General features: G+C 46.6%; 1 protein-coding gene across 2 annotated transcripts in view; it reads left to right on the top strand.

The window, feature by feature from the left end:
• Positions 1–1580: 1580 nt before the first annotated feature.
• Positions 1581–26708, top strand: part of zswim5 (zinc finger, SWIM-type containing 5) — a 29270-nt gene continuing 4142 nt past the window's right edge. Inside the window, exons 1-15 of one of the 2 annotated variants that reach the window (XM_086129364.1) lie at positions 1581–2148; positions 18523–18710; positions 19585–19753; positions 20636–20784; positions 21435–21585; positions 21970–22146; positions 22486–22662; positions 23381–23527; positions 23813–23950; positions 24182–24333; positions 24489–24591; positions 24739–24874; positions 25568–25725; positions 25811–25974; positions 26607–26688. In XM_086129364.1, coding sequence (XP_085985490.1) covers positions 1617–2148; positions 18523–18710; positions 19585–19753; positions 20636–20784; positions 21435–21585; positions 21970–22146; positions 22486–22662; positions 23381–23527; positions 23813–23950; positions 24182–24333; positions 24489–24591; positions 24739–24874; positions 25568–25725; positions 25811–25974; positions 26607–26688 — 2623 coding nt within the window. In that variant the 5' untranslated portion in view covers positions 1581–1616. Of the gene's footprint in view, positions 2149–18522; positions 18711–19584; positions 19754–20635; positions 20785–21434; positions 21586–21969; positions 22147–22485; positions 22684–23380; positions 23528–23812; positions 23951–24181; positions 24334–24488; positions 24592–24738; positions 24875–25567; positions 25726–25810; positions 25975–26606; positions 26689–26708 lie in introns of both variants that reach the window. The other variant, XM_086129363.1, reaches the window with a different exon arrangement.

The raw sequence follows: 26708 nt of genomic DNA, 5'->3' as shown, positions 1-26708 counted from the left end.
CTATCACTCGCTTTCACCCAGTTACCCATCAATCTTTTTCCAATTACCTGCTCTGTCTATCCACAAATCCATCATAATCATTTCCATGGTAACGGATTGCATCCTCCATTGGCTTTGGCCTATTGTTCAATATAATTGCGTGCCCAAAAGCTGCCTTTTAACGGAGGCAAAGTGTGGCACAGAGGGAGAGCGATCAGGATTGTGTCTCGGTGCTGAGAGTTTAAATGTCTCGCCCATATTTTTAGGCGTGTCGATGTCAGAAGAGCGATGTCAGAAGAGCGTGAAAACCATGAAAAGACAACATCAACCAAATTTTAGCAAGGTTAGCTGACCTGCCTTGTATATCTGATGCCATAACCATAGCTCGCTCGTGGGTCTTGACCTCTGTAATAATTTTCCCTCTCTGAGCAGTCTTTACACATGCAAGTGGACAGACATATGTGTGATGGAACAAACGTGATGTCCGTATATCACCCTAAACATATTCAAGTGAGCAAGCATTTTGCCCTGCTCAGCTGTTGCAGCTCAAGGCGAAGGAAGGCGTTGTCGACGTGGCTTGGAAGGAGAATAAGTTAAGATGGGATTCTGACACATTAGCAAATTTTAGTTTGTTTTTCCAGTAAAATTAAATGTCAAAGCATTTCAACACCAGGTGACGCATTAGCCGCACTCAGTTGATTGTACCGAGCCAAAGCCACTTCTGGTGATCACTCGTGTACTCCATAGGGAGCCTGTCACCAGCAATGTCAAAGAGAAGACAACGGCGATGGCCCAGAAAATCCACGCGAGCACGGACGGGGAGAGCATGCAAACTCCACACAGAAAGGCCAGGGCCTGATTGGAACCCACGACCTCTGCAGTGAGAGGCGGACGTGCCAACCAGTGACCGCCATGCTGCCACAAATCGAAACACGGGAAATTCCCTAAAAGTGCTTCAAATGAATGTGCATTTGCTGACCAAGTACCGCTAATTGTATGTACGTGTAATAGTGTGACTTGAATTAGCAAAACAGTAACATTGTTATTCACAAGGAGAATTTAGGTTCTTCCTTTCAATCTCTCTTCATTTAAAACACACATGTAATAAATAAGGTGAGATTAAGTGTGAGAAAATATTTTTGGGGAAAAAGAGAAAACAGTTTTTAAAGAAAAAACCTTGCCACCATTGTCTTCTTTATTGCACCAACTCAACAGCGTCAAGGCATGTAGATACATGGCACAAGGTCAACAAAACGGGAAATTGAGGAGATTCGACTGTAAAAAAAAATTACAAGAGGGGTTTTCTTTTACAGGTTTCATAATAACAAAGATCTGTGCTGTATGTGACACATGCGTACAGCACATTTGACAATAAAGTTGTATTCAATTGAATTCAATTCAATCTGTGTCAATCAGAAATGAAGTCTGTCAACGTTCTGCAAGCCAAATGCACACATTGTGGTGAGCCTTTTGACGTCATTTTTAAATTGTATTTTACTTTGAAAGGGCGAACAGGACGTGTAGTCTGCACACCGTGGAACTGCTTTGTGTGTGCGTGCGCGCGCGCGTGTGGTCGGCTTCCGGCTGCGACTCAGATTCGGTGAGCCGTGGGTCTGGTCAGTGTCGATCGACTCGCTATGGCGGAAGGACGAAGGGACCATCCACCCCATCCTCTCCTGACTCTACCACCGGTTAGTAAGCGACCCTGCCTGCGCCCTGCTCCCCGAGGTCCCGGTCCTGGGCCCGGACACGGACACGGAAGCGGCTTAACCAGCTCTCGACATCGCTCCCCGGAGTCCCTCCTGGACTGCGCCGCGAAGGCAGTAGCGGAAAAGTGGGCCTTCGAAAGAGTGGAGGAGCGTTTTGAGCGGATCCCAGAACCCGTTCAGCGTCGGATCGTCTACTGGTCTTTTCCCCGAAACGAGAAGGAGATATGCATGTACTCTTCGTTTCAGTGCCGCGTAGCCGGCGAAGAGGGTCCGTCGACAGCTCCCAACGGGGCAGCGGGTGCCGGGTCCGGATCTCCAACTACCGCTGGTGGCGGAGGAACCGTCACTGGTACGACGACAGTCGGAACAAGCGGAGCAGTGGGAACGGGAGATGCACTGCCTTTCCGCCGCGGTATCCGGTTACTCGAGACCGGCTGCGTGGAAAACGTCTTGCAAGTCGGTAAGTGGTAAGATTCTCCGTAAAGTAACGCTCAACCGCTTGGCTCAGCGGACCGTTGTCGAACGTCCCGACATAATCCTTTTCGGACGCGCATGATATAAACGTACTCGGAATTATTTCTTTTTTTATGTATTGTTTTGTTCCATTCGAAACACGAGCGCGAGAGTGGTTGCGTGACAAATGTTTCGAACTTCACCAAGCTTCCTGACCGCGTGAGCGCGGAGATAAGGTTGCTTGCTGACATACCCGACCAGCTGCTGTTTAAAAATTAAAGGGCTTCCGATTGTGGCCTCGCTCCGCTTTAACTGGCCTCTCTCTAGTTGTGGTATTTCAACGTGAGGCGTGCTATGTTTTGAGTCAACTCAAACACTCCAAGAAGAATGGAAGATGAGCTCGTGCTCACTTTTTCGACGAGCGGGTTGACTGGAGCCCCCGGAGGAGGGCTCGTGCTGACAGGCACCGATACAAAAGGACTCAACGGGGCTTTATGTTTGTTGGCGTCAATTGCCAATTGCAAGTCTTTTTTTTTTCCTTTCCAAAACTAGCCGTTGGTTCAGAGTGTCTTAGCCAAGGAACAAAGGCTGTTTTTGGGTCTCTTATTATGATTAATCCGACGTTAATCCGAGAAAGAAAAAAAAGTCCCCCATACGGCTGTGTTTACTCGCCGCTGCTGATCGGAGTGGACAAAGAGACGCCGGCGCCACCAGCGTGGAAAAGAGCTTCCGTTGGTGGTGTTTAGCTTCGGTGGTTTAGCTATCATGTTGAAATCGGGCTCTTTGCGTGCGTTTGCCCAGACGCTTGCCACACAAAAGGCTCACGGTTGAAATGATCGATAACCGTCTCGCATTTCCAGCTCTGCAGAGAGGATGTTTTCAAACAAAGGGCCATTCCGCAAAAGCTCCTTCGCCAACGTCATCCTTATTAAAGTCCTGATATCCACAACATAAGATAGGACATGACGAAAATGAATGCGATTGAAACCGATAATTGGTGAAGAAAGGCGGGGGGGGGGGGGGCAGCCTCTTAGTGATATTGGGCTATTTTTTTTGTCTTGTTTGGCCATATGGCGTGAGAGGCACTGGAGCTTGTCTGAGGTTTTATGTTCCCTCAAGGTATCAGGGGAAGCTGCAAACTGTGGCTTCTTTTTGGATTGCTGTATCTTATTGCATCTTTTTTAAATGGCCATTGATTCCACTTCATTACTCTCTGAAACGTGAAACTTGTGAATATGAAAGCGAGATTTACTTTTAGCTTTGTTTAGTGCCATCTGGCTTGATGCGTTTGTGCAAGCTTGCGAGATGTGATCCTAAAGCGGCACCTTCATTAAAGTGTTAATGTCAGGATAATTCTAGCCGGTTGATGATTGCCTGTAATTGGGCACCATATGCAATGGATGTTGGCAAGGGGGCTTTAACTAGCAAGAAGGGACACTTCCGCTTATCATAAACACCATGCTCATAAAAGCTGCACAGCATGCTGCTTTGGTGCAGACATATAATGTAGTCATTCAAAACTGCTGTTCTATATGTATATGTATATGTATATATATATATATAGAGAGAGAGAGATAATTTGGGGGGGGGTCAAATAAGTTACATCCCCTTGGGTGTAAACTGACATTTTAACGAACAAAAACAAAGTATAGTCAGTATCTGAAAGCAAACACCACCAGCCTTAACCTGTCTCTCCACACGTTGTATCTCATCTCCACCAAGGTCAGTCACAGCAGGTCGACACATGGTTTTGCCTCTCTGTCAACAAAACGAAGACCAGTTAAATAGTTTTGTGACATCAAGATGAGATTCGGCCTGCCCCTCAGTTTGTGGGAACCAGTCGCGGACACATTAAAAACAACTTTTGTATTCAAATAACATTCGGACAAGCTAGCATATGCACAATAAAACTATTCAGCAGATGATTACACTTCTGGATTTACCAACTGTTTTTCACTTGGCCCTTGCCACTATGTTGCATTGGCTGCCCTGCTCTTCTGATCGATGCTTACACGTGTGTGTGTGTGTGTGTTGAAGATGCATGCTGAAAAAGATGGGTTTTTTTTCTTTTTCTTTTTTTTTTTTAGGGATTTGCACTAAAGAAATCGGTTGTTGATTGTTTGATTCACTTTTTAAAAAATCTACTCAATTCTTTATCCTTGGGATGTCACTGGTGTTGATTTCACCACACAATGTGTGTAATTGTGTAATACCACTTTGCTGTGTGACAGTACATGCTGTTGTACTGTGTAGACTATCCAGATGAATGCAAGATCTTCTACCTTAACTCTTGTGGAAAATTGTGCTTGATCTGTGCTCAAGAAGATTCTGATCCAGAAAAGGAACTTTAGCTTCTTTTGCAATACATAAAACAAAACAAAAATAAATTATGAGCGTGAGCAAGTCAATTTCCTGTTATGGTTGAAGAACAGAACCACAATTTTGTTTCACTCACTTTAAGTCACTGAATGCGATTTTCAAACATTTGATGGCATCAGCTCATAGTCTGAATATTTTGTGATACTGCTCATTGAAATATTTGCAAAATGTTTCAACAAGCACTAAAGCAGCCTGAAATAGTTGTGGGAAAGACGATCCTTCTGGCACTTCATGGCAAGCGAATCCTATTTGAACACACCTTTTAGATGCAGTTGAGACAATGACGAGGCGGATAACTATCTTCAGTTCAGCGCACGCGCACGCTTACACTTAATAAACGCACTTTGCAAGTCAAGTCCTTTGTCTCGGTTTAACTGTAACACTGTCCGATTGGCGGGATTGCTGAGCTCATCAACCACTTATCAGCCCATGTGTAATAATCCACTTCGAGCTCCAAGTCAGCATTAGAATAGTCAGAGCCAAGTGCGCTTGTGTATTAACCACCCCCACATCCCCAATATACCCCACTTGCCAGTTATAAAGTCCTCAGAGAGCAGGAGGGAAGGTGGGTAGGAGGGTGGTGGTGGAGGTGGGGGAAAGGCGGGTGGGGGGGTTGGGGGGGGGCTTCCTCATCCTTGAATCAAGCTTTCGGATTATTGGGTCATGCTTTGTTACCCAGCTGCAGAAAAACCCTTGTTCACAGCAAGGGGGGTAGGAAGGATCAGCGTGTGAATGTATGTGTCCCATCCACGTCTCTGTCTGTCGAATGTTACATCGAGCCGTAATGGGTCCCCAATGGCTTTTGAAGCCACGGTGGCTGTGACGAAGCGAGGCGGCGGAGTTGAACAGGATTAAACTCTTTGCGACAGTCACTCAGGGCTTCTTCCCAAAGGCTCTCATTCACACTTCCAGGTAGCCAGTGTCCATTTAACCCTTGTCTCCACCTGTATGCAAGGGTGGATCTACTTCGACTGCCTCCACTTTCTGTGACATGGGGAATGGAATCAGAAAAATGTGTTTTTGTTTCCTGAAACTGTCACCACACCGCACCGTACTTTTTTGGGGGAGGGTCCTGTTTCTTGTGTTCGTTCCTTCACATGTAGCTGACGCAGCTGTTTTCATTTCACCCAAAAACACCATATCGTGATAGCACGAGACCGATTGGAGGTTGGCGGGTCCAAAATATCCCGTGCCACACCACACCACACCGCACTCTACTGGTTGGTTGATGATTGAAGAATGGACTGGCCAATATTGTGTGAGAAATTGCCAAATTTCTCTTTGGTGGCACATGAGCTCTGCCATAAAAGGACAGCTGAAAATGCAAAGGTCATCCTTGCAGGCGTCATCTTTTTTTCTTGCTCAATTCTGTGAAGTAGATCTGTTGCTTTTTTTTACCCAAAGCCTGATTGTGCATGCCTCGACGCAGCCAGAGCAGGACTTGACACTTGAGGTCAAAGTATCCAAAACAGATGTGCTTTGTAAATTGTGTTAGTATTCTAAGCCAAGATTACAGTAATGCACCTTAGTTTGGAGTCAGCTAATCCTCCATGAAGCGTCTCCAGTTGGTCCAGAATGCTGCCGTTTTCCTCTCGACTGGTACTAGTAAGAGGGAGCACATAACTTCTACTCTGGCATCCCTTCACTGGACAGCACTTGTATCCAGTGGTGTGTTTTTTAAAAAGTGCTCTAGAAATACAATTGAGTTGAGTTGAAGAAAGTCTGTTCCGGACTAGAGTAAGGGATTAGAGGTTCTCAAACTGGACTAAATTACCTTCAACACTACTGCAGGTTTTCCCCACTATGATGTTTTACTTGTTCCATTGGCTGGATTTACGCGATTTACTGACTGTAATTTCAGGACTACAAAATGCTCATGATTAAAAGCTGCAACAGCTTAATCTTTAAAACGAATTAGTCCATACATTGGTTGCTTTAAAAAAGGCATATTTGCAACAAAAAAAGAGGTCACACAATGTTGAAAAAACAAACTTGTGTTTACCTTAAAACACTGCGGTCCATGCCTCCCCTCCCCCAATGCTGAACGCAGCCAGTTACAAAATAGCGTCACAGTGACAGAAAGAACCTTTCTCAGTCTCTTGTCACACGAGGCAAATTCGCCGGCGAGCTTGACCACCATGCCGCAGTGCAGCCTTGGGAAACCAGTTTGCTACGTGCTGAGGAGACGCAGGGGCTGTTAGGACTCGTTCCCCATGCTTGTGAAACTGAACTCAAGATGCTTATTTTTACTCAACTCAAGACTCTATGTTCTCTGTTAGCCGCCGACGCGGCACCTGTATTTCGTCGTATTTGTTATTCATTTATTCGTCATTTGCTTCCATTTTCTCACTAACAAATGTTGACACTTGCGTAGTTGTTTGTATTTAGTGTAAAAATAAAATTGAACCTCCCTGCATTTGCATAATTTAATTTGTGCAGTAAATGTGAAAATATTGGAGATGTGTCACACTGTCACATTGTAAAAAAAAACCACACACACACAAAAAAAAACTAACAATTGAATGTAAGCAACCACTGTGATTCCCGATTGGGAAGCCCGCTACCCAATGTCACCTGAAACTTTGACCACTGTTGGTGGATCCCTCCACATTCAATCCCCCACCCCCTAGTTAATAACATTTATAAAAATATCATAGAGCAGGGGTGTCAACCTCATTTTTGTCAAGGGCCACTTTAGGGTGACGTCTTATCCTCGGAGGGCCGTTATGACAGTGAAACCACTAAAATGCAGAATCGTCTCATCGCATTATTACTTGTCCATCAAATTAATGGATAGTTTTGAAATCAGTCAACGATAATAGCCACACATGACAATTTGACATTTTGGTACAGTTTTTAGTAAAGATCATGCTTTTGCGGGCCACACAAAATGACGTGGCGGGCCGGATATGGCCCCCGGGGCCTTGAGTTTGACACCTGTGTCCTCGAGCTTCTGCACACGTGCTTAGATAAAGCAGAAAGCCAACTCAAGTTACAGCGTTTACCATATCGCGACTTTGTGTATTTTCTTCCATTTGCCGGTGGGTTGATCAATGTTCGCCTTGTCGCTTTTGAAGCAGGCATTTGCTGCTGTCCTCAGTTCTTGCGCCATCCCACACCTGCCTTTTATTAGTTTTGTGCGCGTGGGTTGGAGTGTGCATGTGCACACATGGTGGTTCCGCATTTGGCCGCTGTCCACGTTTCACTCAGAGGAAGGCTGGACTTGAAAGGAGTGGATGATTTTGATGTTGTGGGCCCGAGTAATTGCCAAACAAATGTTTTTTTTGGGGGGGTGAGTGAAAAGACATGGAAGGGAATTGGATAACTTCAAAAGCAAAGTATTTAGCTTCCTGTCTCAGGCCTGAGGATTTCAAGGGTAATGATCGTTTCCGGCAGCGTGTCGTTTCCGTGGGATCATTTGTACGGTACCAAAATATCGTTTCCCATAAAAATCACCGCGCACTGGTTGACTGCACGCGATCAAATCTCTCCTGTGTGATCAACGTGATTTCACTGTGCCTGTATGTGCGTTTGTGGTGTGGTGTGTGTGTTTTTCTATTCTACTTTTGTTTTTATTAAGTGGTGGTGGGGGGGGGGGGGCGGAACAGGAAACATTATGTGCGCACGTGGGTTGCTATTTGCTATGATGCATAGAGATGGCGGCGAAAAAAACACCGAAAGGTGTATTAGTTACTACATTTAAGAAATGGGAATGTCAGTCTAAACTCCGGCTATCAAACGTAAACAGGGTAAAGCGATGACTACATTTTGGATGATGACGCCAATTCCATCCAAGTCCCTCACGTGGTCTGTTTTCCATCGCTATTCCGTATCATTCTATTAGTTCCAAACACACATTTCACTCTCCCCCTGAGAAATTCCTTCCGTTTCTGCTCCCATTCATTCTGCCTCTGGTTTCCATTTCTCTTTTGCTTTTGAAAGCTGGGAATGAGATGCTTTATTGTTTTGTCATGCCCACTCGGAAATGGGCGGCAGTAGCTCATCGATGTCCAACACGGATTGTCATCACTCTTCCATTGAGAACACATGCACAGATACGGTCGTCGTGAATGGCCCGTCTCCGTTGGGCTTCCTCAAGATCCTCAGCACTCGGGACAAAAGTGCTGCTGTTCGAGCCACGACTGACGAGTGCGCAGCGCTTGGAGCAGCCATTATCGATGCATTCGAAACTATTTCCGTACGTAAGGCTGACTTTGATCCCAGTAAACGGTAATCACTTCCTATTTTTGGGGGATGTGGTATGGCGGGGTTGAAAGTCGCACATGATCAGAGTCTGCACGTCTCTCAACTTTACCTCACCGACTTCTTCCAGCCAGATGAAAACACGCTGTAACATTTGGTACACAATTCATCATCTGCGGCCTTTTCAAAGTGTTCGTACTCCTCGGTCGTATTGATCCCACCTGGCCGTCTCGGTCTTTTCACTCGATGTTCACTTTAGCCCTTATCCTTGTTTGTATGAAAAGGCACACTTTGGATTGAAAAGCCCGACTACAATTATATGACTGAAAGACCGCATGCCCGTTTATTGTGATTCTGTCTGCATGTGTGCATTAGTAAATTGGTGGGCTGAGATGGCTGCCTTGTTTTGTGCCATTTTCATCGACGTGCACTCTGATCTAAGTGGAAACGCCTGAACCGCTTCATAATTTGGCCACGTATAAATAGTCATTGTTCATCCCCGATCTGTGCTGCGCTGCGAGCAGTGTCTGAATGGCTGCGCGACCAAAGCGCTCTCGCACATGAAACCGCACATTTCACCCTCTTCACTTTTGAAGACAATAGCCGTATGCGTGTTTGCGTACGACTTTGTGCCCGTGTCCTTGCCAGATGGGACCGGTGCTTCCTTCAGCTGAGAAAAGCAGCACAAACATTCAAAACATCAACAGCGCATACGACCCACCGCGCACATTCACCACATTCTCCTGCTCTCATTTTGGGTCCAATTCTCCACTTAACTCTTAGTAACGTCCATACTGAAACAAACACAACAAATGCAGAGCATTGTCAACGTTATTTTGGAACTCGGAAACCATGCGCACCAAAACGTGATGATTTGAATCTTGATTGATGGAAGTCTTGTATGTCGGCGCTAGCTCATCAGTTTGGAACTGGAAGGCTCAAGTGGTGGTCAAAAATGGCACCTCGGTGGGAAAGAGGTGCCCCAGATCAAGACCAACTGGCAGTGTGTCTGCGGCTATGACATTATCCATCCATTCTCTGATCCGCATTGAAATACATTGGAGGAGAACTTATTTTCTTTAATCCAAAGAATTCTCACCCCCAAAAATGCTGATAAATATTCAATACACGCTTTCCATGGAAAATGGAAAGAAAATGTGGAGACCTCCTCCCCTTTAAAAAAAAAACGTGTCATTTTGCAAATCTGCAGGTATCAAACCGCGAGTATTCCGTTGGCGTTTGCCTTTTTCATGGATAGGGCTTTTGATGCTCGCAGCAGGTTTCAACTCCTCCTCATCCGCAACTTCACTCCTGGCTGATGTTTGCGTCCACCCTACCTCTGTCGCCTCTTTCACTGTTCCTGAGAAATCACTCGCATGCAAGGAATGCAAACGTTTACGCCCCCCCCCGCCCCAAAACACGAAACGCGCACACGCATGCCGTTTTGCAGTTCATTGTGTTGGGCACGTGGCCACGACATTAGAGTTAGACAGACACAACGCATGCGTGCACACACACACACACACACACACACGCGCGCACGCGTCACACTCGGCCCCTGCCTGACTTCTGCCTTGGCAGACTGCTTCCTACTGAGTAAGGCGGCCTGTGCTCTCACTCGCTCCAAAGCAAAACCCCCCGGCCTCCCTCGCCTGCGCCTTTTTTTTTTGTACTGGTAGTTTCTTTCCGAATGAGCCTTCCCTGCTCTTACTTTCACATCCACACGGTGGTCTCCTTTTGCGCTCTCATCTCTCTTACAACATATTGGCCACAAGCACGAGTTGCTGAAAAGTTCCTTTTGTCAGTCGGTACACCTGATCTGTCCTATCGAATCCCTCAAATGGATTTCATCGCCTGCCCCGTCGCAGCATTGCTTAGCGGGCCTGCGTCGTGTTGAACTGCCCGTGAAGATTTAACCGCTGATTTGCCCGCTTAGTGGAATGCCTCAACAACTCAAAATACGGGCCTGGTATCGGGGATTGTGCAGCTGTGTTTTGCCCTCGCACGGGGGACAAACAAAATATATTGGAGAAATCATATTTGTATACGGAGTGAGCCTTTCTGAGGTTGGACGCACTGTCGATCCGGAGTGAAAGGACCACTTTGAAGTGAGAGCCCAAGTATAATCATGTTGGATTCAAAAGGTAAAAGGTGGCCCACGCAGAAGCTCCCTTTGAGAGCTGCGGTGCCATCGCGAGCTCGATGCTAACTGCTAACCGGCAGCCGACCAAGTCCGTTTCCCTCGAAGGAGCGAGTGGGCGGTGGTGCTTCACGGTCCAAATGGCTCTTTAAACACTCTAGACGTGATCTGTAACGGAAAACAAAACGTTCCTTCCATTCTGCCTGTGGAAGTTGGTGCGAGTGAAATGAAAGTTGATTTTTCCGGAAGGCGTTTTCTTTTATGGCCATATCGCCCAGCCCTAGATTCTCGTCAGTATGCGGGTCTTCTGATATGTGTTTTGTTCCCGCTACATGAAACCACATCCAGCCCGCTCAACACCCCCCCACGGTCTTGTCGGTTTCTTGTTCACAGGATGAGCAAATATCTGTTTTGGTCGTGCACCTTTTTGCTGAGATCTGATGAAAAAAAAACAGTTTCAAATGTTGAGTGCTGTACTTTTCTTGACACCTCCGAAGAGAGCGCGCTATTGTCAGTGCACAGAAGTGTAGGGTTTATTGTCGTGCCAAAGACAAGCAGGCCTTGGCCGTGCCAAGTGGTACCAAGCCAGTTGGCTGTCATTCACACTTTTGTTTTGTGTTGTGCTCTATAGTCAGCCCGCAGCGCACATTGTTGCGAAGAGGCTTTCAAACTTACTTTGCCCCGGCTTTTGTGTGTCTGTTTTATGCTCCTGACATTAGTCTTGGGAGAGAACTAGAAATGTTTGCACATTTACCGCCGTCAAACGTCCCCCCCCCCCCCCCCTTGTCCCAGAGCACAGTTGTCAAACACAAGGCCTGGTCCGCCACATCATTTTATTCGATTAGATTTGAAAAGAAAATGTAATTACTATTCTTGGATATTGTTAATGACCAACAAACCTCTGCTCCACACTTCAGCCGATTTACCTGTAGAAGTCGTGAAAATGAGTGGGACAAATAAGTCCATTTATGGAGGGAAATCATGTTCTGTAACTTCTGCAGAAGCATTTCTACACCCCTCTTGCATGTTGTCAAGGTCTCTCGCTCTCTCTCTCTCTCTCTCTCTCTCGCCCCGGTTATGTATTAGCACAAGAGCGACGGAGAAACTCAATGAATGTCAAGCATTTGGAAATATTTTCTTTTGTCAACTCAAGGCTCCTAAAGGACATTGTGTAGCATTGTTTACCAGCTGCCCCGCCTTTGTTCCTTTTGTGTGTGCGCGTGCGCGAGTTGACATGATCGCAACGTTGTCTTTGCATAGATACGTTTGCCCGTGTGTGGTTTAGTACTCGCAGACGTGACTCCATCCCCAGGAACGTCCGTGTCCATTGTACAGCCCCCCGATTGTGAGTGACAGTTGACTCCATTGGCCCATCGCTTGCTTGCGTGTTGTGTTGTGACAACGGCATTCTTTGTACAGATACCTTGCGTGGTGCTTCTCCATCACGCTATTGGATGAGTTTATTCACCGCAGTGCGCTACCTGTACGTGATTCAAAGGCCCAAACGCGGGAAAAAAAAGACATTTAATTGTAATTGCTCAGAATCCCCCTCAACTCAAATGAATCTATTAACCGCCTTGCCCAAATTTTAAGCAAATCCGAAGTGGGTCTGCTTATTCTGTGCATCTTCCAAGTGGCCTGATCTATTTGCAAGGCATCTCTTTGCATCGATGCTTTCCCCAGGCTTCCTCCGCTCAGCCTTCTGGCTGCCGCCTGCCCGCCAGTTGTCTTTCTCTCATTGAGGTCCAACAATGGCAGGCAAGACACCACAGCCTTGACGCCTCCACCCTGGGTCTTAGTGGGGGTGTTACGGTGGGCTGTGTTTGGGGCGCAAGCTGCGAAAGGCTTGGCTTGACTGTGGGGGCTGCAAGTAGTCGAGTCAAGGCAAGAAAAAGCGGGTCGACGCCCAGATTAAACCTCAATGTATGTCTTTGGCATGAGTGTCTGCCACGTCAGCGAGCCGGTTTTTCTCCTGCGCTTGCCCCGAAGCAGGAGAACAGCAAGGGAGAAGCCTGAAAGATGGTTGACTAATAACAGTACTCGAGCGGCGGTGTCTCGAGCGGTTTAAACTGTGAACACACCTTCAGGCTGCACCAGTTGAAAGGGGGTCCTCCTAATCTGCCAAGAGTGGCGTCATAATGCATTCAAGCTGATTTGGTGATGCATGTTTTCTTTGTGCCTGTCTTAGCACTGACTGTCTGTGTCGCACACATACGCGCGCGCACACACACACACAAGCAATCTTTCAAATCCCCCTCCGCTTTGGGTCCCATCCCCATATGGTGGCTGGGCTTGATGAGAGCTTGATGAAGTCAACCAGAAGCCCCCCACCACCACCATCCAACATCCGTATTTGGGAGTGTGTGTGTGTGTGTGTGTCTGTGTGTGTGTGAGAGCGGGCATGTGTGCATTTCCAGGTTATATATTGGCTTGCAAGCTGTTTTCATTCTATTTCATTCATGATTCATTTCATGCATGATTTTGCAAGGCTTGCCATGATCAACTCTGTAGGTGTGGCGTCTAATCGGGGGGTGGAAAGGTTCCTAACCTCCGACTTGCAGATGCCCCACCACACCATAAATGCGTTTTGTCACACGAATGTGTTTAAATTGAACCTAATTGAAGCATCTATTGTGTTTCTTGCCAGCTGCGTTCAGGACAGTTCTGAAAAATGATCTGCTTTGTCTTCTTCACAAGGCAGTGGTGACGTACTCGAATATCCAGTTACACTCTGTTCATGCGTGTATACGAGATTGTCAGGCGCACATATGCTGCTGATGACGTTTTGGCATGACATAGAAAAGTAACCTTTTCAACCTGCACATACTGCATCTTGGTTCTGTGTAGGTTTTGGTTGCAGGGCTCACATCCTCTCCATGCCTTTGCACCAAACTTGCAATAGGAGCGTGACAATAACCAAATGTTATCATCTTTGTTGTTATTCTCGGGTGGTGGTTGTTCACGCTTTGATCGAATTGTTCCTTTTTCCTGCACAAAGACAAAAAGATTGGTCTAGCGTCTACTTGAATATTGCAAAATATCTAGAAGATATCGTAAAGGGGCAGTTCGTAGTTTTAACACCACGAGCAAGATTTAAAATATAGCCTAACTTCAGTATCCTCCGCCCCAGCCCACCCGAGGCTCTCAGATGAGCGACATTATCAAACACGGGCGTCCAAAATGGCATGCGATTATGAAGCAGCGTGTGACTGGCTTTGAGTGTGTCCGCAGGTGCATGGCAGGTTTTTGATACCTTGTTGCTCTCGCCTCCCGTCTAGGAGTGATTGTTTTTCCTCTGGCGCCGTTATTTCTTAAAAATCAAATTGAAGGTTCGTGACTGGGCCAGAGAGAATTTTTTTATGTATCACTGTCAGGTTTAAATAGTAACATTTTTAACAAAAAGTTTTTTTTCTTTTTTTTTTAAACTCATTCACTCCCAAAGACGTTTTTAAACGTCTTTTCAGACTTGGTCCAGAATTGGCCGGTACTGAATGAGTTAACAGTCTCTCACAGCTGTCAGGGGTTTAAAGCAGAAGAGAGATTTTCTGAGCGTGTGTCTATTCCCAACACAGAATATTCTTGGCCAGTCATAATAGCTTGTTAGCAATTTTTTTAATGTTATATTTATCACTGTTCCGATACGCCTATTTTTGTAAGAAATTTCACAGCACACAATTGCTATTCATTCTTAATGAATGAATAGCAATTCACGAAGCTAACACTCTCATGACTCATGGGAGTGTTAGCAGTCTAAAGCACGATTCTTAATTTAAAAAAAAAAAAAAAAGTATTCTCACAATGATCTAGCCTTGAATGAACTGGACCCACACAAAGTGGAGAAAGGACAGCGTTTGACACGCACACTCAGATGCCCTTCGATTCGTCTTCACCCCAAGTTCTGCATTGCGTTGGACACAATGTGTCCGTGCGCGTCATGGCAGCTCTCCCGTATTCTCGTGCAAGCTGAAAGCAACATTTCGGCTCTTCCTCTCAGAGTAACCTTGATTGCTTTGACGCGCACCCTGACAATGGCTCGTTTGAATTGACCAAGTGACTCCTTTGACTGCAGAATGTGTGCCCGTCTCGAATTGAACTGGTTGTATGATTTCTTTTCAAATTAGACACATCGAATCCTTGATTGAATTTTAGATGCTGGCAAGCGATGGAGGCCGTCCCCTCCCTCCCCTTTCCCTCCCCCTTGTTTACCTTAAGACAAGACAAGAGTGTCTGTCGTGCGTGTGCATGCGCGCGTGCACATCAGAAACTTTCCTAGTAGCACGCTTTAAAATCATCATTGTGATAGTCATTCTTCAAGAATGAACTGTTTTCATTCACGACCCCCTGGACAGTCAGGTGGGCAATTTGTTGCCGACGTCCACCTGTTCCAGGAAGCCCGTCTTTCTGCTTTTTGATACTGACACATTAGATGAAAGGGACTTCATTAACCTGCCCCCGAACCACCACCCCGCCACCCCTAGCGCTCACCTACCACTTCTTCTCTTTTCCCCGTTGCACCACAAAAGAGAAAATCAGGTAATCAATTCAGTGGAAACATGACAAATGAGTCCCCGCGGTGACGGAGTTTGTGCGCGCGTTGGGGCAGGGCTGCTGGGAAATCACAACTGAAGCAATCCGGTTATTATCGCATCAGCAAACGGCGTAAAAGGAAAGGACGATGACTGAATGATGGATGGATGGATGCAAAGATGGATAGGCAGAGGGAGGAGATGATTCCGTGCGGCCAATGCGTATTTGTGCATGTGTGCGTCTGCTGCGCGCAGATAGACGGCTGATTGAATACGGGGCCATGTGGGGTGTCTGTGTGAGTGGGAGTGTGCAAAGGGGTGCTGTGTTAACCTTGGAGCTGTCACAGCAGATGGGAGATGGGAAGGGCTGCAGGGGATATGTTTACTCCTGGGGGGGGGGGGGGGGGCGTTTGCAAAGGAGCGGTGAGGGGCCAAACGAGGAAGAATCGAGGTTTTGGCTTCTATGCGCTTTGTCTGGCTCACCCACAAATATATAACGAAATGATAATCTGATGTTTGACACCTCCAGAGAGTGTTAAATTAGCCATATGCTGTGCGTGGTTTCTTAGTCGTCGTGGGTTGCTTTGGTATTGTGTGGCCTTAATGCTTGGTTCAGATGGAACGCAAAGTATTGCTTCTTTTTCTTCGTGATGATCTCAAATCAAATCTGGTGGGTGGGGATTCAGCTAAAAGCGTAGGGGGAATTCTTCAAGCTGCCTTGGTTCGTGGCTGTAAACAAGTCACCGCACTCACCAGGTACGGCAACTTTCTCGCCGGCCGTTCTCCAAGCCCGCTCCTTTTGGCTCGGTCCCGGCCAGTATTGGAAGATGGCCTTGTGGTGTACCTCTCAAGTGCCTGAAGTCTGCAATGATATTCTCTTAACATAGTTTATTTCACCATGCCGCACGTGTACTGTGTCCTGCTGTTGTGTGACGTCGTCAGTATTTAATTTTTTTTAACGGCGATTGGCTGTTTTGCCACGAGGTCAAATTTTCAAGCGCTCGAGAGTGCGCGAGTAAGCAAATTTGCGGCCACTCCTGTCCCATCAAATGCGTCGTCCCTTAAGTAAAAAAAAAGGGAATTAAGGACGTTTCCTGGACAGGCACGGGAAACTAAAATCAATGGATTATCCATCCATCCATTTTCCGAACCGCTTGATCCTCACTAGGGTCGCGGGGGGTGCTGGAGCCTATCCCAGCCGTCTCCGGGCAGTAGGCGGGGGACACCCTGAATCAGTTGCCAGCCAATCGCAGGGCACACAGAGACGAACAACCATCCACGCCCACACTCACTCCTAGGGACAATTTAGAGCGTCCAATCAGCCTGCCATGCATGTTTTTGGAATGTGGGAGGAAACCGGAGCACCCGGAGAAAACCCACGCAGGCCCGGGGAGAACATGCAAACTCCACACAGGGAGGCCGGAGCTGGAATCGAACCCGGTACCTCTGCACTGTGAAGCCGACGTGCTAACCACTGGACTACCGGGCCGCCCTCAATGGATTATTGGTTTGGAATTTGGAATGAGGAGTGGGCCGGGTTTGTCCGTGGTGATGCACGAGCTGAATCAGACTGCCGTCTATGTAAATGCGCGCGGGCATGCGCGTGCACATACACACACTTTGGCTCGCCGCCCGACTCCATTCCCCCAGCTGATTAGGGTTAATGGCCTATGAGCGTGAGGAATGGTCTGCCTCCTCATTGGCTGACTTGCCCCCGGGGTGGGCGGAGTTTTCAGCATGTGACAGATGGCGGTGCCGTGTGTGCAATTGTGGATGTACAATGGAAAGATGTACAATGGCGGTTGTTGTCCTCCGCTCCCCCTCTCTCCACGCTCACGAGCTTACGTTTGTCTCAAGCGCAAACGTTCACGTGTCAGTCGTGTTGAGCATTCCGGAATGATCCCCAAATGCATAACTTTTCATTTCAATGGAGGCAAAATTGCTCAGTTTGGCCTTTGGTCAGTCTCACGTTCATGGAACACAGCAAGTGGAGGTTATTTCTGAAAATGTGTTTTGTCATGAGCACCTAATGATGCGCACTTTGTTGATGACATGTCGGCAGCAGACCTTCAAAGCAAGCGCACGTACGACACGAGCAAAAGCTCGTCGCATGTTCTCTTTGGATGACAAAGCAGCATTGTGCGTCGCAACGTTCCCCGCTTGCGTGCATCACACTCATAAATCACCTTTGTTCAAAATAAATATATGTTGCCAAACTAGCCTGACCATTTAAAATGAAGCACCAGTGTGTGTGTGTGTGTGTGTGTGTGTGTGTGTGTGTGTGTGTGTGTGTGTGTGTGTGTGTGTGTGTGTGTGTGTGTGTGTGTGAGTGAGAGACCAGTGGTTTCTTCTGTGAATACCACTGCTTTTTCATTTCATCTGTTGGCTGTGGCATTAAGAACAAAAGCGGGCAGGCTTTGAAAAGGTGTTTTGTGTGCCGTGTTTTATGTTTGTGTGGATGTGCACACAGACTGTCGGATGCAGCATCTTTTTTTTTTTTTTTTTGCATCCCCAGCTGCTGTAGACACACTGTCTCCTTCAAACGCATTGAGGAGCACTCACATGTGAGAGTACCTAAATTATATACTTTCATGAACCAACAAATGCTTCATATTATTTTTTTAAAGACACACAATAGTTCTCTCAGTGGTCCCCAACCACCGCTACTGGGCCGCAGAGATACAGACCTCCCCTCCTCCAAAAAAAAAATAATAATGGTCGACGACGAATGGTTGCTGGTCTGAAAAACTGAACTTGTCTTAACCGGTCCATGACGGAAAAAGATGGCGGACCACCCGTTGAACTGACAATCTTACTTCATAGAGCCATGAGGGAAGTGTTGTTCTCATGCAGACCGTTGTCAGCAGCCGGCTCAGTGTCCGTCACCGTTAAAATAACAATATTGACTACATTATAATTTTGACAGTTTGCTATCGAAGCCTTGCCGTCCCTTTGCTTCCACCTCCTTTCGCTCCTTATCAAACAACACACCGGCTCCAGATAAAGTAATCCTCAAACCGTAAAAATGAGGGGAAAAAGTTCAACCGTTGTGAAGATGTTTCTTTTCTTTATCGGAGTGAAAAAGAAGCCGACTTGAATTTCCTTCTGTCTCCCCTTTGCCTTGTGCACGCAGGGTTTCACCTGAGCGGCACAGTCACCGAACCCGCCACCTCATCGGAGCCAGAGGTCACCCACAAGGTGGCCATCAGCTTTGATCGTTGCAAGATTACCTCCGTCACCTGTGGCTGTGGAAATCGGGACATTTTCTACTGCGCCCACGTGGTGGCGTTATCTCTGTACAGGATCCGCAAGCCTGAACTGGTAATCTATACGCATGATTCGCTTTTGCATGACAGGTTCCGGAACGGCCTGGCCCCGCAGCCCGTCGGCCTCGGTTGGCCTGGCCTGGCCTCCGTTGCCCCTTCACGACAACAAGCACCAAGCATTTGGGGTGTTGTCAACTGAACTTTGACACCGCGGGGTTCTGCCACAAGATTTGAGGAGTGCCGAGTCTGGCCGCTGGTTTTGTGGCTATTCAAAAAATGAATTGCAGCTGCATGATGTGGCGCCGTTGCAAATTGCACACTGTCAAAATGCGCAGAGGCTTTCACACAGGTGAAAAATCATTTCCGGGGTCAAGCCAGCGAGAGACAGTCGCCCGCCACCATGACATTGAAATACAACATATACAGTGTACATTTTTTACACCAATACTGAACCATATTGACAATTTCAAGTGTGCCAGTGGATGAAATAGTAAAGTTTTCGGTCAATATTTCCGTGAGCCATGCGGTCGTCTTGACCTCAATGGAGATGTCCTCCAGCTGATTTTCATTCATTTTTTAAAAAATATAGATTTCTGACAATTTATTGAATGCAGTTTCACCAGTGGCAGCAACTGTGAGAGGCAGCCAAAGGAATGAGAGGCGGCTGAGTGAATAAGTGCTCGCTCTAATATAAAATTATATGTAACGTGCCAATGGATGAAATAGTAAAACATTTTACCGAGCGCTGCGCACCACCCGCCGGTTCCATTCATTTGAATTAAAGCAATGTCTCATTCTCCTCGGGGACCGCTGAGGCTCCAGGCTGCGGCCGGAGGATATGCGCTCAAGTAATATATACTTTTGTTGTTGTTGTAAAGTTCAGGGACCTCGGGATATCAAATTATGTGTCCATCGCGTGTATGTTGCAGGTGAAGCTTCGGTTGCCCATCTCAGAAACATTATTCCAGATGAACAGAGACCAGTTGCAGAAGCTGGTCCAGTACTTGATAACAGCCCACCACACAGAGGTGCTGCCCACAGCTCAGAAACTGGCCGACGAGATCCTCTCATCCAATTCCGAGATCAACCAGGTTCATGGTGCGACAACTTCTTCACACACACACATGCACACGCACGCACACAACTTCAGTTTCAAAGAGCTCCACGTATGAAATATCTGCTCTGTAAACCAAGAGGCTGCCACGTATTAGGGCCTCGCCGCCCCCGAGGCTCGCAAAGTCCGGTTTTAAATTGCTAATTTGATTACTGGACTTCTGCACCCCATTTACTGCCTCATTCTAGAGGTGGCACGGTTAATAAAGCGACCGAGAAAGTGGAGTGGTACGTGATCTTCCAGATGAAAAGAAGTGGATACGGCAAACCCCAAACAAGTATTTACATATTTTCCAATTTTGTCTCCCTCCGTTAATGTTGACATTCTACAGCTCTCCAGTTCAGCAAAGCCGCATCGTGCTTCCTGTCTGTGTTTGACAAGAGAACGGGGTCATGGAGGCCGTTGATCCATGAGCAAGGCTTTGATTGAGGAATGTTGCCGTTTGCTGCTTTGCCTTTCCCACAGGCAGCTCGAAACGTGCGGTTTCAGTTCCTCAGCTTGCTGCTTGATCAAAGCAAGCCGCCTGCCCCTTTTCCAAATCGGATTATTTAGAAACACAGGGAAGAAAGAGGAAATCCAAAGCAAAGTTTTGTCTGCACACTTCCTGCCCCGCGGATCAAAATAAATACCGAATTCCACATTATGTTGAGTTCAGTTTGCAGAGCTGGCCAAATCCTGGACGAGCACAGGAAGTATCACGTTTTTCTTTTGAGTGCGCTGAGAACGTGACACTGCAGAGCCAACGCACAAAGTCACACAATCTCTGATATAGATCCTTTTGAACGTCATTCCGGGCTCACCGTTCTTTTTGTCACCGTGTCTCACGTGACGACCTGCTGTTCAGTGTGCGCTGGTGTTTCTTTCAGGTGCTCCCGATCCAACTGCCGGCGCAAGCATTGACGATGACAATTGCTGGCATCTGGATGAAGATCAAGTCAGGGAACAAGTCAAGCAGTTTCTGTCCCAGGGAGGATACTACGGCTCTGGGAAGCAACTCAACTCCATGTTTGCTAAGGTCCATTTTACTCTGCTGGATTCATTTTAGTATTCCCGAACAACTTTGTTTTTAAATGCACGAGGAGGCAGTCAATATAAAATCCCATTGATGTGCTCGGAGAAAATTAGCATTGAGGTTTGGGAGTGAGATTGAACATCACACAATTACTGGAGTAAGTAAGAGAACAAGAGGGGCATCTATTCTTCCTAATCTATGAAGAATGAGTCATGTGAACGCTTTTATTAAACCCCTATCTAGAAAAAAGATGCATTAATAGAGTTTGTGTGACGGAAAAGTGGTTAGGAATGTATTCAATCACAGCTTTCTTTTTCTACTATTCTGTGCGTATATTGGTGCATGCACAGCAGCACACTGCCCCTAAGAGGCCAAGGCGTGCATAGCAGGACCAGTCGGTATTTATTTTGATGTTTTTTGTTTTTTTAATTGCTATTATTTTCATCATTTATTTTAATTATCTACTCATTTAGTTTCAGTATTTTTCTTTCAAGTTAGATTTGAAGTTGTGTTTTTTAAATTAAGCTAATTGCACTTTGCCCTTCATGTCAAGCGTTCCGATACATCAGTTAAACTAAGTTGGAAGACTGCCAATTCTAAAAAAAAAAAAATGACAACACCTGTGTTTTTTGTTTGTTTTTTTGTCTTTCTAGGTGCGTGAGATGCTCCGAATGCGTGACTCCAACGGTGCCCGGATGCTGACTCTCATAACCGAACAGTTTATGGCAGACCCTCGACTATCGCTATGGCGACAGCAAGGCACAGGCATGACGGACAAATGCCGGCAGCTTTGGGATGAGCTGGGTGAGTACAGTCAGTGAAAATGCACCTCAATGTCGTTTCTCGCCGTTCTTTCCCTGGCCGGCCGGGCCTTTCGTTTCACTCATGCGGCAATGAAGCCCTCAAATCAATAAAGCAGCTCAGCTTCTCCGCAATCAATCTCAGCATTTAGGAGGTCAGTGAGAACACTTCCTAGGTGAGCGAGGGGTGATCACGACACACAACCGAAACAAAAATAACACCCAGTCTCCTTTGTCACATGTTTGTCAGTGATGTCATGGCATTGACCAAGACACAAAACCCCAACCCGGTTTGAAAATGCATTGTTCATATTCAAAGAACACCAATGCACGGTATTTTCATCACTCAAAGCCTCGACAATGACTTGCTGACCTGGACTACCCTTAGGTGCACTGTGGGTGTGTGTGGTGTTAAACCCCCACTGTAAGAGCGAAGAGAAGAGCTGTTGGCTCAAGCAGCTGAAGAAGTGGAGCGACATGGATGTGTGCCCGCTGGAAGATGGCAACTACGGGAGCGAGCTCCCAAACATCACCAATGCTCTCCCGCAGAGCAACCTCGCCCAGGGTCAGTACACAAACACGCCCGCATTCTTATCATGAGGGGACGTACCACTTTTTCCCAGTGGATTTCCTCATCCATTTTGCAGAGCAGAACTTCCTTGCCTGCCATTTGTCATCCATATGAACCTTAAAGTATCTCAAGGATGGTTGACATGGCTCCTATCCGGAAGGTCAACGGCAGCCTGGTCGATTGTTAGCGATGTCGTAGTATCAACACTTTTGAGTCCAATTATGACTCCCAACCCAGAGTCTCAGCATCAATACCGATACCAGTGCCTGCGCATGGCTACTTACAATCTCCACGTACAATCGCATAGTTTTGAGTGCGCGTTTTGTTTGTCAGACGCTCTGTCCCGGCCAAGGAGGACGGTGTTCAGCCGGGCGGTGGAGGCTTGCAACCTCCACTGGCAGGGCAGCCACCTTCAGAGGATCATCAGCAGTGATTACTACATGTCTCCATCGTACCAGCGAGATGAGGAGAGTCTGCTGTTTAATCCCCAGGGCCTGCCCCTCTGGCTTGGTACGCACACACAAGCGCGCAGTGAGTGAAGCAGGTCAAACCTTGAAAACGTTCATCGATGAGCAACAATGAAATGGGTACATTGGAATGGAGATGTTGACCCTTTTATATTTGGAGGAGCTAATCTGATTTTGGCTATCCATTTGTTTCTATTCATTTTTCACTTTCAAATGAACTTTACTATAGATGTATTTTTAAACGGTATTCTTAGCTTTAGCAACTTGAATCTAGAAATTATTCTTGTTTTTTTTTTTGTTTTTTTACTTTCTTAGACAGCTTTATTTTTGAAAATCTCATAAGACTAAATTCACCCGATTGGAAATGATTCCACACTACACTGGATTCCCGCCGCTAACGCAGTGCAAACGTGTTAGGTGGTAATTTGCATTAGTAGGGCTTCCGAATCACGACTACGCCAACAATCAAAACGGTTGACAATATAATCGTGGACAAGTTGTTTATTTATGTATTCATTTATTTGGATCGTTGGTTTCGTCTCAAAACCGTCTCCTTTCCTGCTTCTCCCGCTCGCTTTTTGCCTGTCTGCAACGCACGTGCGCAGTCGTGGTCATCCGGGTCATCCATGATATAAACAGAAGCTTTGCGGGAAATGCGATGTCAGTCACAAAGAAGACATAAAGGAAACTGCACACGCACAATTTCTGTGTGTGTGTGTGTGTTGAACATGTCTCCACCTTGCCTCCTGTCAAACACACAGATCACGTCCCGACAGCATGTGCTCGTGTAGATGCCTTGCGTTCCCACGGTTACTCCAGGGAAGCCTTGCGACTGGCAGTGGCCATTATCAACACGCTCCGCCTCCTACAGCAGCGTGAGATGGATATCTATAAACACCAAAAGAAAGGTAATGCACACATCCACACCCACTCTTGCCCACCACTTTTCTCGTCAACGTGTACTACAGTTGAACTTCGTTTCAACTTACCTCGAGGTGTACCTTGTAAGCAAATACAATAAAATAGAATAATAATCAAATAAAGAAAATAAATGAGGTGAAATGTGGCCGTTATAGGGGTGGAAACCTAGTCAAGGGGGTACGCTGAAAAGAGGTTTGACTGTAATTTGTGTCATATTTAGGGACAATTTGGTAAAACAGGGGCCGTTTACTCTGCTTCTGTCCCTCCCGCAGAGCTTCTTCAGAGGGGTGTGACCACCACCACTAACCTGGAAGGTTGGGTAGGACATCCTCTGGACCCCATTGGCTGCCTATTTACAACACTCACCGAAACATGCCGGGTCGATGATGACAGCGCCATGGACACCGGAGGTACAAAATCACAAACGTGAATTGAATAACAGTCGCGTTTAGTTCAGAAAATCTTTGCGGCTATGAGCCAAAATCGTATTGCCAATTGATTTTTTTTCCCCCTCCACCCGTACCACCCGCTTTCCGGTCAACCTTCAACTGACATCGTAAAACAAATCTAACCTGCACTGCAATGCCTCAAATCATGGTCTGATGATTTGTATTTATCGCCCCATCCACCCCGTCCATAAGATGGTGAGCCCAGACGTCCCGTCTACCACCATGTGCCAGTGTGGGGCAGTCATGATGGGGGGGAGTCCTACCTGACTCTTGCCTTGGAGGTCACTCTGATGGGCATGGGCCAACAACGGATTATGCCAGAAGGTCTCTACGCTCAGGACAAGGTATGAAAGTCCCTGAAGTGTGGATTGTCCATACATTTAAAATTTGCCTTTTCATGTGTGTGTATTGCAACATCATGTCTTTAGCATATACTGGAGAGAATATTTTGCAATGTGTACCCTTTGAATCTTATGTGGTATGGTCTGCTACTCTGTAGGTGTGCCGCAATGAAGAGCAAATTGTTACAAAGCTGCAAGAGCTCGAGCTGGATCACGTGCTAGTCCAGACCCTCCGGAAACAGGCCATACAGCTACTGGAAGGTACAACAATCAAACGCCCCCCCCCCCCCCTAAAAAAAAAATCTCCATTCCAATACTTTTGGGTGCAAGTGAAACACATAAAAAAATACTTCTGAATAAAATATGTCTCTTGCCATTTTGAGTGATGAATGTTTTGCATCTGCGCAGCTGGTCCATTCAGCGGTCTCGGTGAGGTCATCCACAGGGAGAGTGTTCCTATGCACACTTTTGCCAAGTACCTCTTTTCTGCCCTGCTGCCACATGATGCAGACCTGGCATATAAGGTGGCTCTCCGCGCCATGAGGTCAGACTTTTGAACCGATTCGCTTGCATGCTCCGTCTCATGTTGATGCGCCACCTGTTAAATTGTTCAAAGAAGGCTTGGTCTCAGTCCAGTCCCTGCGTGATCCATTGGATCATTTTTTTTGTTTGTTTGTTTTCTCCAGGAAGAACGAAAGTGCTGCTTTCTAATATTGGCATGAAATATGGTATAGGTTCTGTGTAGTCAGGCACAAAGGAACAAAATGAAGCTATGCGATACAACAGTGGTCACGGACCAGTTGAGACAAGTCCACGCTGTTCACAGACCAGCAACCATTTTGTTACTCCCATTGAAATGATTGATATTTGCCATTCTTAAAGCACTGGTACTGACAACAAAGATAATGATTGTATTTAAACATCATGAACAGATGTTTTGGGTTTTTTTCCATTCATTTCAAACAGTGTTTTTCTACTGTACAACTGTAGACTAAAATAAACAATTATTTTGAAGTGATGATCCGACATCCGGCGTTCGCATCGTTGCTCCTCGCAAATGTGACTGATCTAAAGATGACACGATTGATCGCTGCTTTCATCCGGTAGATGCCGGCTAGTTATTAGCGACAAAATTATATTGATTTTTTTTTTAACTTGAGAGTGACCATCTATTAAGACATTATCTTTGTAGCCTTGTCAATGGTATGATCCCGAAGTTGTGCATTTTCTTCTCCAGGTTGCCAGTTCTGGAGTCATCTGCAGGCTCCGGGGATGTTGGTCACCCTCATCATGGCATTTCCATCGTTCCAAGTCGATATCCGCGCTGGTTCACTCTCGGGCACTTGGAGTCACAGCAGTGTGAGCTGGCTTCGACCATGCTAACCGCCGCTAAAGGTAAACTCGCAGCTGTAAATCCAGCCGCGGTCTGATCGAGATTGCAAAGCAAAATCGTAACACTGCCTTTGCTCCTTATCGCCAGGTGATATGTTGAGATTGCGGACAGTTCTGGAAGCCATCCAGAAAAACATCCACTCTTCTTCCTTAATCTTTAAGCTAGCCCAGGATGCCTTCAAAATAGCTACACCTGCTGACAGCCCACCCGACATCACGCTGCTCAATGTGGCCTTGGAGCTCGGACTTCAGGTAGCGCGCGTGGGTGTGGGTGTTCGCGCGCGTGTCCCCGTACGTGCCTCAGTATTCTCGAGTACAGTATTAGGACACATCTGTCATTCTGTAACATTCGGAGACACGGACACAATCTGCTTAGGCGCGGTTGTACTTTCCAGGCTGCTACGGCCTCACGCCAAACAAGAATTTCTCCCCACAAAATACACAAGTGAGCTTTGGCACACGAGACACTCCGCGGGGGTTATCTGGATAAGACAGTATTTGTGTTCGAAAGCTCTCTCATGGTATGAAATACGCCCTGTCCTGATGAGGTTTGACATAGATACTTCTAAGCAGGATGAGATCCAGATACAGTTGAAGCCATTGTGGATTCAAATCTATGGCCTGTATCGATTCAAATCCGATTGCGTTTGACGGCTTCTGTCATTTGTTTCTGTGTGTAGGTTATATTGCTAAAAATGCATTTTTTGCTAATGACGATGAATTGGGGGTGGAGGGGTGGGAAGAACATTGAAGAAACCAAAGTGACCCGAACCCTGCGTCACGGGGAAACTCACACGTGCCCAAGATGCACAGTTGAACACTTGAGGGTTATTGTTCCCTTTGAGCACAGTTGCATGATCGTATCGTCCCCGTTCATGTGGCAGGTGATGAGAATGACTCTGTCCACTCTCAACTGGAGGAGGAGAGAGATGGTCCGCTGGCTGGTAACCTGCGCCACTGAAGTGGGTAGGTTGAAACTTGAACTT

This window comes from Hippocampus guttulatus, chromosome 14, assembly GCF_054856545.1.
Source record: "Hippocampus guttulatus isolate MCC_2025c chromosome 14, RoL_Hgut_1.0, whole genome shotgun sequence".
Lineage (NCBI taxonomy): Eukaryota > Metazoa > Chordata > Actinopteri > Syngnathiformes > Syngnathidae > Hippocampus > Hippocampus guttulatus.
Note: the sequence above shows the minus strand (reverse complement) of the source record. Positions and strands in the feature narration are given on the sequence as shown.